General features: G+C 35.6%; 1 protein-coding gene across 4 annotated transcripts in view; it reads left to right on the top strand.

Annotated features, from left to right (window-relative positions):
- Positions 1-13,348, top strand: part of TTC7B (tetratricopeptide repeat domain 7B) — a 143,748-nt gene that overhangs the window by 62,050 nt on the left and 68,350 nt on the right. For all 4 annotated transcript variants that reach the window (XM_087747504.1, XM_087747502.1, XM_087747506.1 and 1 more), the window contains 6 exons: positions 1,714-1,851; positions 6,109-6,192; positions 7,419-7,523; positions 8,886-9,003; positions 9,199-9,256; positions 13,084-13,156. In XM_087747504.1, coding sequence (XP_087603630.1) covers positions 1,714-1,851; positions 6,109-6,192; positions 7,419-7,523; positions 8,886-9,003; positions 9,199-9,256; positions 13,084-13,156 — 576 coding nt within the window. The remainder of the gene's footprint in view (positions 1-1,713; positions 1,852-6,108; positions 6,193-7,418; positions 7,524-8,885; positions 9,004-9,198; positions 9,257-13,083; positions 13,157-13,348) is intronic.

Raw genomic sequence — 13,348 nt, 5'->3', positions numbered from 1 at the left:
AAGTTATGCTGCTTGCATTTGCTTCAGGCTTAAAGCGTGTATAGGGTAAGTGTGGCCAGCTGACACATTGCAGCTTAACTAATTGTCACTTTATTGTGTCTGAGACCCTGGCAGTTCTGAAACACTGAGCACTTTGAAACACAAACTAAAGTTTGTATGTACATTCTGTTTTATAATTACACAGAAAATGATTGTTGAAATGTAAGATATCTTTAATACTTACAAGTCATCGTCTCCTGTAATATTGCTTTGGCATTGTCAGCCATTTTTTCACAAGAGGTGCGAGTTCATAGCTTGTTCTGTACTTGCAAGGAATTGAGTCAAACAATGATTAAATGTTGATTTTAAAAGGAAGTTGTTCTTGAAGCTGACTAAATATTTATGCAGTGTAGAAAGAAAAGCCAAAGACTTCTTGATCAAAAGAAAGCAAAATGTCTGTTTTGGGGTGCGCGTGCAGAGGTGTGTGTTTTCAAACCAAGCTGTGGATTATTCAGTTGATAAATCCTGAAATGTCTGTGTGTTTTACGCTTCATGTACCTCTTTGAAAATTTCTTTCAGTATTTAATTATTCTGATTTAAAATTGTGTTGAGTATGTTCAGAGCTTAAAATGTTATCCTGTTAAAGCAGAGAAACAATTTATTAGCCCTTAATGTGTGTCATTCCTCCCCTCTGAAAAGGGGGGAAATAAGCTGCCCATTAAAATTCAGTGTATTTAAGTAAATATATTAAGGTGGCCATGCCCTGTGTAATTAAAATAAAAAGAAAAGGTGGGGAGGAAGAGAGAGAAGGATGTTTAACTTCTGACTTCAAACTACCAGATATACTAGCATTTGTACCAATGGGAATATTAAACATCAAGAAATCTAGAAATAGATAAGATATCAAGATAAGGTATTTTCAGAGGCTTGATGGTATAGTGGGAGAAGTACTGAGTAGTTGAATATAGGTGAATAGTAGTTGAACATAGCTACTGGGAGACCTGGATTTTATCCTTTGTTCTTTAACAGGATTTCTTTGTGAACATGGTCAATTAATTTAATCCAGTTCTAGCTCAGCTTTCTTCCTTTTTGAAAGGAAAAGTTTAAATAAGAAATTAGGTTTGCAATATGCCTTTCACAAAACAGGAGTGAAAGTACAAGGCCTTACTGCAAGCAAGGCCTGATTCACCTGTGCTCAGAACCAGGGACAGTTTTTGCTTCTCACTAGTAACTCCTGAAGGTGATTATGTGGTTATCCTGGGCAGGTTACCACTCACAAGTGAGAGGATAGCGTCATAATGTTATGAAGAAAAAAGAAATTGATTGCCTTATTTTACAAAAGGTGGAATAGAAATTTTGAAGATCCTTCTTAGTATGTTTTACTTGCATACAAAAACTAAAATGAAATTTTAAAAGATGAATATACATTATATTAAAAAAACTTATTTGGTTTCTGAAAACTCTTCAAGAATTTTAAATACATTACCTAATTCATGTAATTAGTATCAAATAATTAAAAATAGATCCATATAGAAACATAAATCTTTCCACTAATGTATAAAATCAGTGATTCTTGCTATCTTGCTATCTATAAATTAGTAGCAGATACTATCTCTCTGTATCACCTATATCAACTGCTGACTGTCAGTCTGAATAGAATGGTAGTTACTTGTGCAAAAATATAGGTTGGATTACAATGGATGACTTTGTTTCTTTTTTCATGGTATCTTTCAGGCTAACCGTGATGCTGTACTGAGCAGAATACCAGAACACAAGAATGATCGTATCATCAGTTTGCAAAGTGCATCTGTAGTCTACGATTTACTTACTATAGCCTTGGGAAGAAGAGGCCAATATGAAATGCTCTCAGAGGTTTGTCGATAATAGTGAACATTCAACTGTGTCTTCATTGCTTATTTCTGTTAATCATGTTAACTGTGGTAATACTTAAGGGCTAAACAAATGTAGGACACTGTCATTCTGACTACTGTATAAATACAGTAGGTAGTTTCCACCCCAAAAAGTTTACTGTCTAAATTTATAGAAGTGACTTCGGTGGTCAAGCACAGAAATTGTGTGAAAGATGTGATAAATGTTGAGTGGCACAGCAATTCACGTGGTTTTTAGGCGGGGAGGCATGGATCTGCTTAAAAGGATAAACATTAAATGGAGACAGCAGGGAGGAACAGCAAAAGATAAAAGCTGTTATGGATATAAGTGATAGATATAAATACCTAGAAAAAAGGATTTGTGATGTTTTATTTAATAAAGAAAACTTTATTTTACACCTCATAATATTTGGAGTGCTCCAAAGTCCTTGTAGTTTGTAGTTGGCTTTGAAGTTAATAAAATGGAAATGTATTACTTCTTCAGGTCTGTAGGAAAGTGTGTTCTCTGTCTCAAATGTCTTGTGTTTGATTATGCAACTTGCGTGTGTTTTGTTAGATTGTGGCGACTTAGTTCTTCAGGAAATTTTCAAGTATCGTTAACAGTTTTATACCTGAGAAACAACTACAGCTCTTTGGGCAGAGCAGGTCTTTCAACTGCTCAAAACAGTGCTCACCCAGCAGCACGATACTGTTGCGGACCATGATTAATTATTGGTATCCAGAAGAAATACTTCAGCATCTGTGGCAGGAAGGCATATCAAGGGTTTGATTTGCTGAGAAATGGTTTCTCTTTACCATAACAGAGGATTTTTATTAAGATAAAAATGAAAAAAACGCCCCAGTTCTTCTCTGGTATATGTTGATAGTCACCCTTTAATCTACGTCTGCCATGATGTTAAGCTCTGAATTTGGGTATTCTTCTTCTTGAAAGTACTTGATAGCTGCAAGTTGGGCATACAAGTCAGTTTTAATCAGTACAATAGAAAGTCTGTCACAAAACTAAGGAATATCAAAGCTCATACAGGACTGTCACCCTGCAACATAATCTAATCAGGAATATTTCCATTTATTTGCCACTACAGACACTATCACCTTCATGGAGTTTTAGGTGGTTTCACCAAAGCTGAAAGAGATGAGTCTCCTATATTTTAGTCTAGAACTTTTTAAAGGATAGGCATTGACAAGTATTGTAAAAAAAAACCAAACTTGAAAAGGTAACTCTCATTTCTTTTTTCTTTAAGCAGCTGGACACCTTTCCTTTTTATATACTAGCCTAGCAACTTGGCAGGAGTAGTGTAGCCGTGGATTCCAATTCTGATACTTTTATTTTCTCTGTGGTGTTGTGGTGGTTGTTTTTTTTTTTGTTGTTGTTGTGGGTTCTCTGTCCTTTTTTTTTAAACAACCATTATATTATTGGGAACATCACAGGTTACTGGGATTCCTCCACTGTCTCCTTTGAGAATCTTTGAGTAGTATTTATGTCACAATATACACAGCTTCTTGTTTGCATTTCTTCTTGCCTTTCTTAATAGAGAAGTGTTTTGGCTTCACCAAGCAAGCTAGAGGTATCTGTGTTCTTAGCCATGTATCTTGAAGTCTAGGACAAAGTCTTATAGTCCCTTCACATGGAGAAGAGCACAGAGCTTGCTTCCCTCACTGCTGGTGTGATTGGTTTAGCCCATGTAGCTGACAGACAAGTACCACTGCCTGTTCCTTTTCCTGCTGTGTTTTGAGCACAGTCAAACGTTCTAACTAATGGAAGATGTTTTAACTTGACTTAGATCTTGGATTTCAGTGCCTTTTAGAAGTTGCTTGTGCTGGTGGTGATCTTGGTTACAGACAAAAGCAGAACCATGAGTATCTGGAAAGTTAAAGAGCCTCCATGTTTGGCTGGCTTCTTAGTTGAGCATTTTTAGCCACTGCCTTGGGCTTTGACACCTGAAGTTTACCTAAGGCTTGTTTTAAGGTCTTTTCTTGTTCTTTTTTAATCTGGGTCTGGCATCTTTTAGTTATATTCCATGAAAATTGTATGTATATTCTTTTGAAATGTTCTCTTTGATAAATAGAAAAAAATTCTTACGTTTGAAAAATCCTTTTCAATACAGAATAATTAAAATGTATTTGTTATATGTCCATGAAGTAACTATTCTGAACATGAAAAAAATCATTTTATGAAGATCTGATGTAATAGACAATACTTATTTTAGCATACAGATACTCTAGATATACAGCTGCAGCAGGAGCTTATCAGGAAATGGTTAGAACATCTCATTTGTTCCAGTTCTTGTCATCCAAAGCACAGTGGAAAACATAGACTTTAAGAAGCTCTTACAGTTTAGTGAGGGGTTAGAGGATATCTGCCCTCAAATCCTGCAACCTGTAATCTGAAACTTTTGTAACTTTGTATACTTATATATTGTACTTATATATATATATAAAAAATACTTATCTATTGTAATACTTAGTATACCAAGATAACTTAGTATACTAAGTATTACAATAATAAATGCAAATTCAGAAATGTAAAAACATTCTGTTCATTTATGTAATGGGCATGTAATTTTTTGCCAGCTTCATTCTCTGTGAGCTAATTATGATTGCTCTAGTGGAGCTGTTGTAGCTTCAAGTCAGAAAGCACCATTATCCTAACTGTGGAAATGGTATTCACCCACCAATTCCAATATCCTGTTATCATCTTCTGGTTTAGCTATAGCTGGTTACTTACAGTAGTAGTTAGCTGTGATATAAGAACATTAAATGGCCAAAAATCTGTCTCATCCTTAAACTGTTCTAATGCCGAGTCATGTTCTTAATTGAAAAGGTCTCATTTCTTTATGTAGTTTTTATACCATGGGCTTTCAATTTCTTATGGCTTTTTCAACTAGATCAAAGAAATTTTACTGTCATAATTCTCTCCTACACAAAAGTACTCTGACTGTCATCAAGTTGGATTTTAAGCTTCATAGGATATGACATAATGACTTTATCCATGTCCTACTAGGAGAGATGTTTTCCAGACCAGAAATTTTCCTAGATACTCATCTTTCAACTCTCTAACTTGAAGTGTATTCTTTTCAGGAGGAGACCGTAGTGCTAAGCAACAAAATTCAGTAATGCATTCAACATTACCTGTCCGTAGAGTGATTTGTGATTATTTACAAGGCAATATCAACAGTTGCATATCTGCCTTTCAGGGGAGTGATTGTGCTGAATGTATTTTCAATTAGTTAAGTCGGTTGCTATTTAGTAATAGCCTTGATACCGGACACTGTGTAGTAGGAAAAATTCTAGCATACATTACTTACATTTAGCAAATAATTCACTTGTATTTGTCTTGTTTCATCCTCAGTGCTGTTCTTTGCTTCAGGTTCTGTTAAAGTGTGGGAACACGCTACACACCGGGCTGTGCTTTCTGTGATGTTAAGGCTGAGTTTGAATGCGAAAAATAATTAATGGTATTACAGTTTAGTATATACATTATAGCTATCAGAGCAAAAAAGCTGCTTCATGTATTTGGACGCTGCAGACTAGAAAGTTAATTGCGAAATCAGTTTAATCCAGGAAAGTATTGCACCTTTCCAGTCTCCGGAGTTGGCCTGATTAGTAAAAATGAGCATAGCAAAATGAAATAATTCTTATTGACAACAGCAGATATGAAACCGTCAAAATTAGCATATAATGCTAATTTAACATATTTAATCTCAGTATAGTAAATAATGAATTTCCTTTTGGCATTCAGTTATTAAGTTGAAAATCTCAGCAGAATATTGAGTGTGAAGTTAAAATTCTTAAAAATAGAAATAATACTGTCAGGTGAACCTTTTCCTCTCCCCCCCCTTTTAAGTGGTACTGATAAGTACTTGTGGTGCCATTGCTTGTTAAGTGTTCACAATTTAAGAAGAGTGTGTGTATAATTTTCCTTTTCACTTAAGACTTATCTACTACCTTTTGCAGCTGATACCTTCAGTAAGCTGATACTTATCATTCCTTCTTTCAGACTAAATTGGACAGTACCAGCAGGAGTATTTAAACAAACATAATAAATGGGAAATCAATTGTCTTTTCAATTCTTTTTTTCCTTATAGAATCTGGCAGCTGTTTTTACTTAGCTTATTTGAATGATTTGAATTTTTAACTTCATGTATTTTAGGTATGAGTCTATAAGAAATTTTTATACTAGTATATCTTCTTACTAATGGAAGAATGTGCCCTTAAATAACAATTTTCCCCCAAAAATTAGTGTTTAGAAAGAGCCATGAAGTTTGCGTTTGAAGAGTTCCATCTCTGGTATCAATTTGCGTTGTCCTTGATGGCAGCAGGAAAAGTAAGTCTTAATTTTTTGATGTAATTCTTGTATTGATGGCTTTTGATAACAACTTTTGGTGCTTCCATAATTTTAACTGGTAGTGTTTTTGCAAATAATTCTAATCTTTAAATCAGCTAAGTACACTGTACTCCTGAATTTATGCCTAGTGCTGTACAAAGACTGTTATTTCAATACTTTCTAACTTAGGAAGTCTGAAAGGTGATGATAAGAACTATCTTGCCAACAAGCTTAAGCTAAGCTAATTGAATATAAGTAGTGAATCATACCAGATCATAGTATCCAGTAACAACCTTGTTTAAGTGCTGTTTTGATGAGCAAATTTTATGCTTAGGTACAAATTAATGCTGATTCATGATGGTCTTGCTTTGGGGGGGGGGGCGGATTTCTGATTGTGTCTTTTTAAATATTATTGTCTTTGAGACTGTATTCTGTGCAATTAAAGTGAGTTGGATTTTTTTTTTTTAATTTTATATAACGTAGGAACTTATGTTATCAGATGCAATCTTCTATTTTTGGTTCCTTTTGCTTTTCCCTGTCACGTTACAGCAAATAAATCACATTCTTTATGTAATGTAAATAATACTAATTTTCTAAAAGATCATTCTCAATGGAGGTAATTTGCTTATCTTCAATATGGGGGAAAGGAAAGATTTGTGTTTTCTTTAGAAAATATTTTTAGATGCACATTCGTTCTAAAGGGGCTTGATTCTTCTTCCTATTCTCTGTTTACTTAGAGTTATCTTCTAAACTGTGATTGGATGGAGGCAAATGAGGAGCAATACCACTCTTATACAATCATATATCAGAGCTATTCCTAAGTGCTCTTGTAACTCCCAAAGAGCACGAAACCGCTGCTTGTTCTGAAGACTCTGTCCTGTTCCTTCTCTTTCATTCGCCTCCCTCAAATGTTGTGAGCTTACAGGCCTAGCAAAGTTTTAAATGCATCTCAAAACTGTTTTCTGAATCATGTACCACTGGAATTACATTCTGGACAAATGTTTTACTGGGGACACTTAATGATAGTTCACAGGGGTTAAATAACAACAGCAGTTCCTAAAGTCTTGTGTTTCACTTGCATAAGGAGTTGTGACAAATGGTCAACAAAATGTTTAGTAACGTCTCCTTCACATGGGAAAAATAAAGTAAATGATGGAAATAGGAATCTTCTATCTGTGAAACATATTTCTGCGTTTAGTAATTTCAATGGAAAATGTTTTTAACAGTCTGCTCGAGCTGTTAAAGTCTTGAAGGAATGTATACGTTTGAAACCAGATGATGCAACTATTCCGCTCCTTGCTGCAAAGCTCTGTATGGGATCTCTGCACTGGGTAAGCTTTGCCACTCTGTCTTTTTAGCAAGAACTGTGCTAAAATGCAACAAAATCTTGGTTTAGGGATGTACCAAATACTTTTGCACAGTGACTACATGCACTTGGTCATCTCTGAAAATACAGCACAGATACATATATGCACATGTGTATCTCTGCATAGCTAATTTAAAATATTTGACAGCAATGGTTATGTTTATCAAGGTAGCATATCGATACTGATCTAAGACACAGCTAAAAATGTATTAGAAATTGAAACGTTGGCATACAGAGGTTAAAAATGCAACTTAGACTTCTGTTTCCTCTGTGCAAGAGGAAAATAACTTCTTTGGGAAGATAATGAGACAAATCTCTTACACTCAAGAGACTTCTGGTGATACCATGTTTGCAGACAGCTGGATGAATTCCTAGTAGGGACAGTGTCTTTTTAAAAAATGTTACTGCAGTTGTATTTTAGATAACCTTGAAAGTGGTGTATCTGTACAAAGAACATGAAGGTGATCAAAGAACATTGTGTGGTTTTCAAGAAACACGTGTAATTTTTAGAAGAATGAGCCTTAATGATTCTATGATTCTATGATTTAAAAAAGGAGGAAAAGAGGAGGGAACGGTCACAATCAGAAATTGAGAAAATAGTGCAGTAGCAGAAACACGACTTGCTGAGTCTGACAAAAATACAGTCTTAATAATTAACGTAGATCCTAGTTCTGTAAATTGTTCCCTATGGATTGACTCCATATGGCGTAGCTTACTGTACTTAGCATTTACATTTATTGGAATGGATTCAAATGTTATGTTTTTCTTTCTAGATTGTTACATTGTGTGCTAGCATGGGTCTGCAGTTAAACCCTGATCTTTTAGATGTTTCTCTATTTATGAGTTCACATCCATTCAGCAATACTGTATGTGATGCAGAGTTCTGCATGGCTATGTTTTGTTTTGTTTTTTTTCAGGGTTGAAGCCATAGTTCTTGTAATTGACTTTCCTAAAGAAATGATTCATGGGGCAAGAACTCTATTTATGAAATGCAAAAATGGTAGATGGCATATATGGGCCAGAAATGGCTTTTTTATTAAAAAAAAAAAAAAAGGCAAAACCACAGTAAGTTTAGAATGATCTGTGTGTTATGTGCCAGAGTTTCTCTCAAGCATAGGAATGGGTGCTTCAGCTTCAATCTGTGTTCTTTACTCAATATTTAGCAGGAAAACTAAGTCTAATGAAAAACAAAATTGTCCTTAAAAGCAATCGTGGCTGAGATGTCAACAGACTCAGCATGCATAATACACATGCTGTGCATTCTTCTCTTTATAATGTAAGCTTTAGCTGGTTTTAGACTTACATGGATGTTTTATAATCTTTTCAGTTGGAAGAAGCTGAAAGATTTGCCAAAACAGTTGTTGATCTTGGGGACAAAACATCAGAGTTCAAAGCAAAAGGCTACTTGGCACTGGGATTGACTTACAGTCTGCAGGCTACTGATGGTAAGATAAGAATAAACATTTACATTTGGAAATTCCCATGTTGCTTAAAAAAGGATACCTAGCCGAATGCTAGACTTAAAATTAAATCTGTGTGCAACCATTTCTTTTCAGTCAATGTATTAAAACTTCTTCAATGAGCATGTGGAATGAAATCTCTTGATCGTGCATATCACTGATTAAATATATCCTTTTCAGCATCATTGCGAGGGATGCAAGAGGTCTTGCAGAGAAAGGCTCTTCTTGCATTTCAGAGGTGAGTGGGTGTTAATCTTTTCATTCTGCTGTATGTAGTGAAAAGCTTTATTATGTGCTAAAAAGAGGGACTTCTAAAAGATTGTGTAATGAGGATTTCACCTCTGGGAGTCTCCCTTCATGAATACAGAATGTATTTCTTTAGCATTTACTTCATAATTTTCTGTCAGAAATATCTAAATTGATTTCTAAGGATTTCCTTTTATTTAATTTTAAAGACATTTGTGTGGCTCTCTAGTATAAAATATTTGCTCAAAGGAGTATTCTGTTCTGATCTAGAAGGGAAAATGATACAACGCAAGGTTTCAAGTCATGGTTCAATGTGATAGTGTTTCTAGAAGAGTTGGTCGCTGATCAGATTATATAGCAATTATCTCTGTAGAGGCAGAGTGATAATTGAGGCCCTGCTGCTGTGGATGAGGGGTGAAATGCAGGTAGTAAGGTAGTAAGCTGGGGGGGGGCGGGGGGGGAATTCTATCTGGAGATTTAACAGCGTAGGCAGTGACAGCACAAATGCCCCGTCTTCCAAGTGCCTTACACAGAAGTAGCTCTGCTGGGGATGACAGTAGTTCATTCTCAAGGGTTTGACTCTGCAAATGACATGACAATAAACAGGTGAAGAAAACATCTCTACCCTAATTATAGAAGAAACAAATCTTGATGGCAAAGCTGGCAGAAGTGCTGCAACATCTAAACATGTCTCTTTTTATGTTTATATACCCTTGGAAACCCTACTTCGGTGAGATAGGCCTAAATTTTCCCTGAAGGGAAACTGATTTGTGCATTAATGTGAATGCAAAGTCTGGGATTTTTGTTGGTGATTTTGTATCTGAGGGGATAGGGTTGAAAAAGTGTTTTGCAGGTAACTTCAAAGTGAGGCTGGTATGTATTGGTCCTTCCTTTTTCTGTCTTAACTATTCCTTTGTATGCAAATATGTTTTAATATATTTTGCTCTTCCTTTGTTCTTAATGGTTTTAATAGTTTTTATTACTTCAGCATTCTTTCTCCATGTTGAAACTGAACTTTATACCTCCTGGTTTATACCTCAGTTCCTCACTTATCCCTCTTACCACTGACATCAGTGTTTCAAAAATACTGTGCTAACCATTTCTTGCCATTTCTACCCATTCACTGCTTGTGTTTCTAACGGTGATTTGCTTTCTTCTGCTGTTTCTTTGAAACAGCAAGGGATGAAATGAACCATAGCCTGAAGCTAGTCCATTCCAGTTCAGTGCCTGCTGCCTCTACTCTCCAGTTTAGTATAGCGATTCCCAAAATTCTGAGAGTTGTTCCCTGCTATCGACCTGTCTGGAAAATTTCCATTTTCTGAGGTTTGAGGTTGTGCAGCATTTTGACCACCTGTAAATACGAGGATGCTTTTATAGGTAGCGTACTGCTTATTGTGGTAATATTTTATTAGGTTGCTCTAGAAAAAGAATAAGTATTTTGAGTTGAAAGGGAATAAGCAATACACAGTAGGTTAGGAGAACTATTTTTCAAACGATATTCAGCTTCTTATCACTGTGAAATTTCCCTTTCACACTCTCTATTCAAATATTGTTGCTTGGTTGTGTTATGTCATCTTTCACCCAGGAACTTTTCTGTTTCATTCTCTAAAGCTGAACAATAAGCCTCTTCATACCTTCTTAACTGTTCAGTTTTGAAGACTTCCTAGCAGCGACTAGTACCAGCTGAAATCTGAAAACATATCTAGCATCTCTTCGGTGAACCATTACAGATGTCCTTTAGCTATATAGGTTGACTAGAACTTCAGTTTTGTAGTAATATGGAGCTTTGAAATATTTGTACCAACTAGCAGAATATAAATTTGTACACAGAAAGTCTTGGGATCGTGAGGATTAATTGCATCTGATTTCTATGCATCTTTCTGATGCTTTGGGCTAGAAACAATGTTTTGTATTTTTAAGTGCGTGTTCCAGGGTATTGATGTTAAGTTATATGTTCATTCTTTCTGATGGCCTCTCTCAGAATGAACTTGTACATAGACTTTTAATTGAAGTAACTTTCGGAAGTTTTAGTAATGTGCAGGTATATGTTTTGACAACTGTAGTGAATTGCTAATATTGCTGATATGAGTAGCTTGGACTCCACATAGAATCTTGAATAGAATGGTTTGACCCTCAAACCAAACAGACTTTCTGCATATCAGAAATCCCATAGCTACCTTCTAAGAGAAAGGAAAAAGTATGTTTTGAAAGGTGATTGTTCTGCATATTAACAAGTTTCCTCACTTGTGTTCATAGAGAGACTCGCACCTGAAAGATCAGCTGTACTGGAAATACACTTCAATGTGGTTGATAATGTTGCTGGTTCCTTGTGTTGATAACATAGATATAGGATGTTACCAAAAATTTGTTACCACAGAGCGTGTGCTATGCTCAGCATACCAGAGTCATGCCTACTTTCTCTTCCCACATCTTAAAAATAAATGTTTTCCAGGAGATGGAAGTTGAAATTCTCCATTCATTTCCTGCACAGTTTATAAAACAAGCAGCTGTACTGGACTCAGTATTTGATCTGCCAAGTTTTTTGTTTGTTTGTTTGGGGCTTTTTGTGAGTTTTTTAATCACTTACCTAGAGGACCAATTCCTGAAGAAATAGAGGTCCTGAAGAAATAGTTATGTTTTGGACCCTTGCCTATGCCAGATTTCAAGGCTACCAGTTTCTGATAGTGGCCATTTGAGAAGGTGCTTGTTGCCATCTTTGCACAGTGCTGAGGGGGTGTTTGTTTCACTAACTTTTTTTTTTTTGGAAGACTTTCAGTGCTTTTCCTGTGATTGGTGTGAATTGACGTTTCACAGAACTCACCAAATGGTTGATAGATAGTAACAGCTTTATTCTTTCACTAGCTGAAGCTTGGGTGACTGAACAAGTACTCTCTAAGTTAAAATGTCTTGTTCTTACTTAGTCTTGCTTAATTTGTGAACTTAAATTTAAAAAAGGACTGGTCCTGGGCCCTGTTAGGCTTTATATTTGACTCAAATCTCCAATTTAGAGATGAATTTAACAAAATATGAAACTGTCTCCTGATAACTTAAACTACTTTGATACGGGTTGGGTGTAGTTGCTAAACTAATGGAGCTGTCTCTTTGGACTTGAGAAGACAGAGGTTCATGATGAGTCAGATCTTATGCTGCCTTTTACTGTAATGCTATGATAAAGAATCAGTCCAGCCTAGATTTCTTTTACATTGCTACATACCATGGTGCTCTGCTAACTTAATCTCAAAGCAATTCAAAGCCAAGAAGTAACTGGCTTCCTAGGAGGCTTAGTATGCTGGACTGAAAATGTCCTTAAACTTTGGGAGTCTGAAGAATGAACAAAACTCTGATCTACTTTGCTGCTACTCTTCCTCTTTGAGTTCTGTGCTTCAGAACCATCCTCGTCAGGGTCGGTGCGATTTGCTTGTGTACTTCTCGTGCAGATGACATAACTCTTGTCTTTGAATGCGTGTTGGTTTGGGGGATTTTTTTTTTTTTCCGTTTAGATAATTACATGTAGTGTTTGTTTAGGAGTGTATTTTAATTGAAGAATCATTTTGTATTGCTCATTTTTAAGATTTATACTGAAATTACATAATTTCTATTAAAAATAACATAATTTCTATTACATATAACAATGATTTTCTATTAAAAGTGACAGAAAAGTCACTGGAATGAAACCACGTATATCAAAATATGAGCATATGTGTAGTGAAGAGATCTGAATATGGGTACATGAATATACATGCATATGTGTGTATGTCTAGCCTGTATTAACCAGAGAAAAATTCACTGTTTGTTTTGTTTTGTTTCTTTGTTTTTAAGGGCTCACAGTTTGTCTCCAACAGATCATCTGGCAGCATTTTACTTGGCACTGCAGCTTGCCATATCCAGACAGGTTAGTTGTGTTTTAAAAGTGCAGCCTCACACTGTCGTACAAAGATTAGAATTTGTATCTGTTGATGGATACAGATGAAGATTTCTTCATAGAAAATAGAATAGAAACCTGGTTTTCTTTGTGCATATATGCATATCTATGGACACCCCCCACCCCCCCGAAATATTCTCTCTGAACACCTTCAGTCTTGTA

The sequence above is a fragment of the Nipponia nippon genome, unplaced genomic scaffold (assembly GCF_047370975.1).
Source record: "Nipponia nippon isolate SJK-2023a ecotype South Korea unplaced genomic scaffold, ASM4737097v1 scaffold_11, whole genome shotgun sequence".
Lineage (NCBI taxonomy): Eukaryota > Metazoa > Chordata > Aves > Pelecaniformes > Threskiornithidae > Nipponia > Nipponia nippon.
This window is presented reverse-complemented; position numbering and strand designations above follow the sequence as displayed.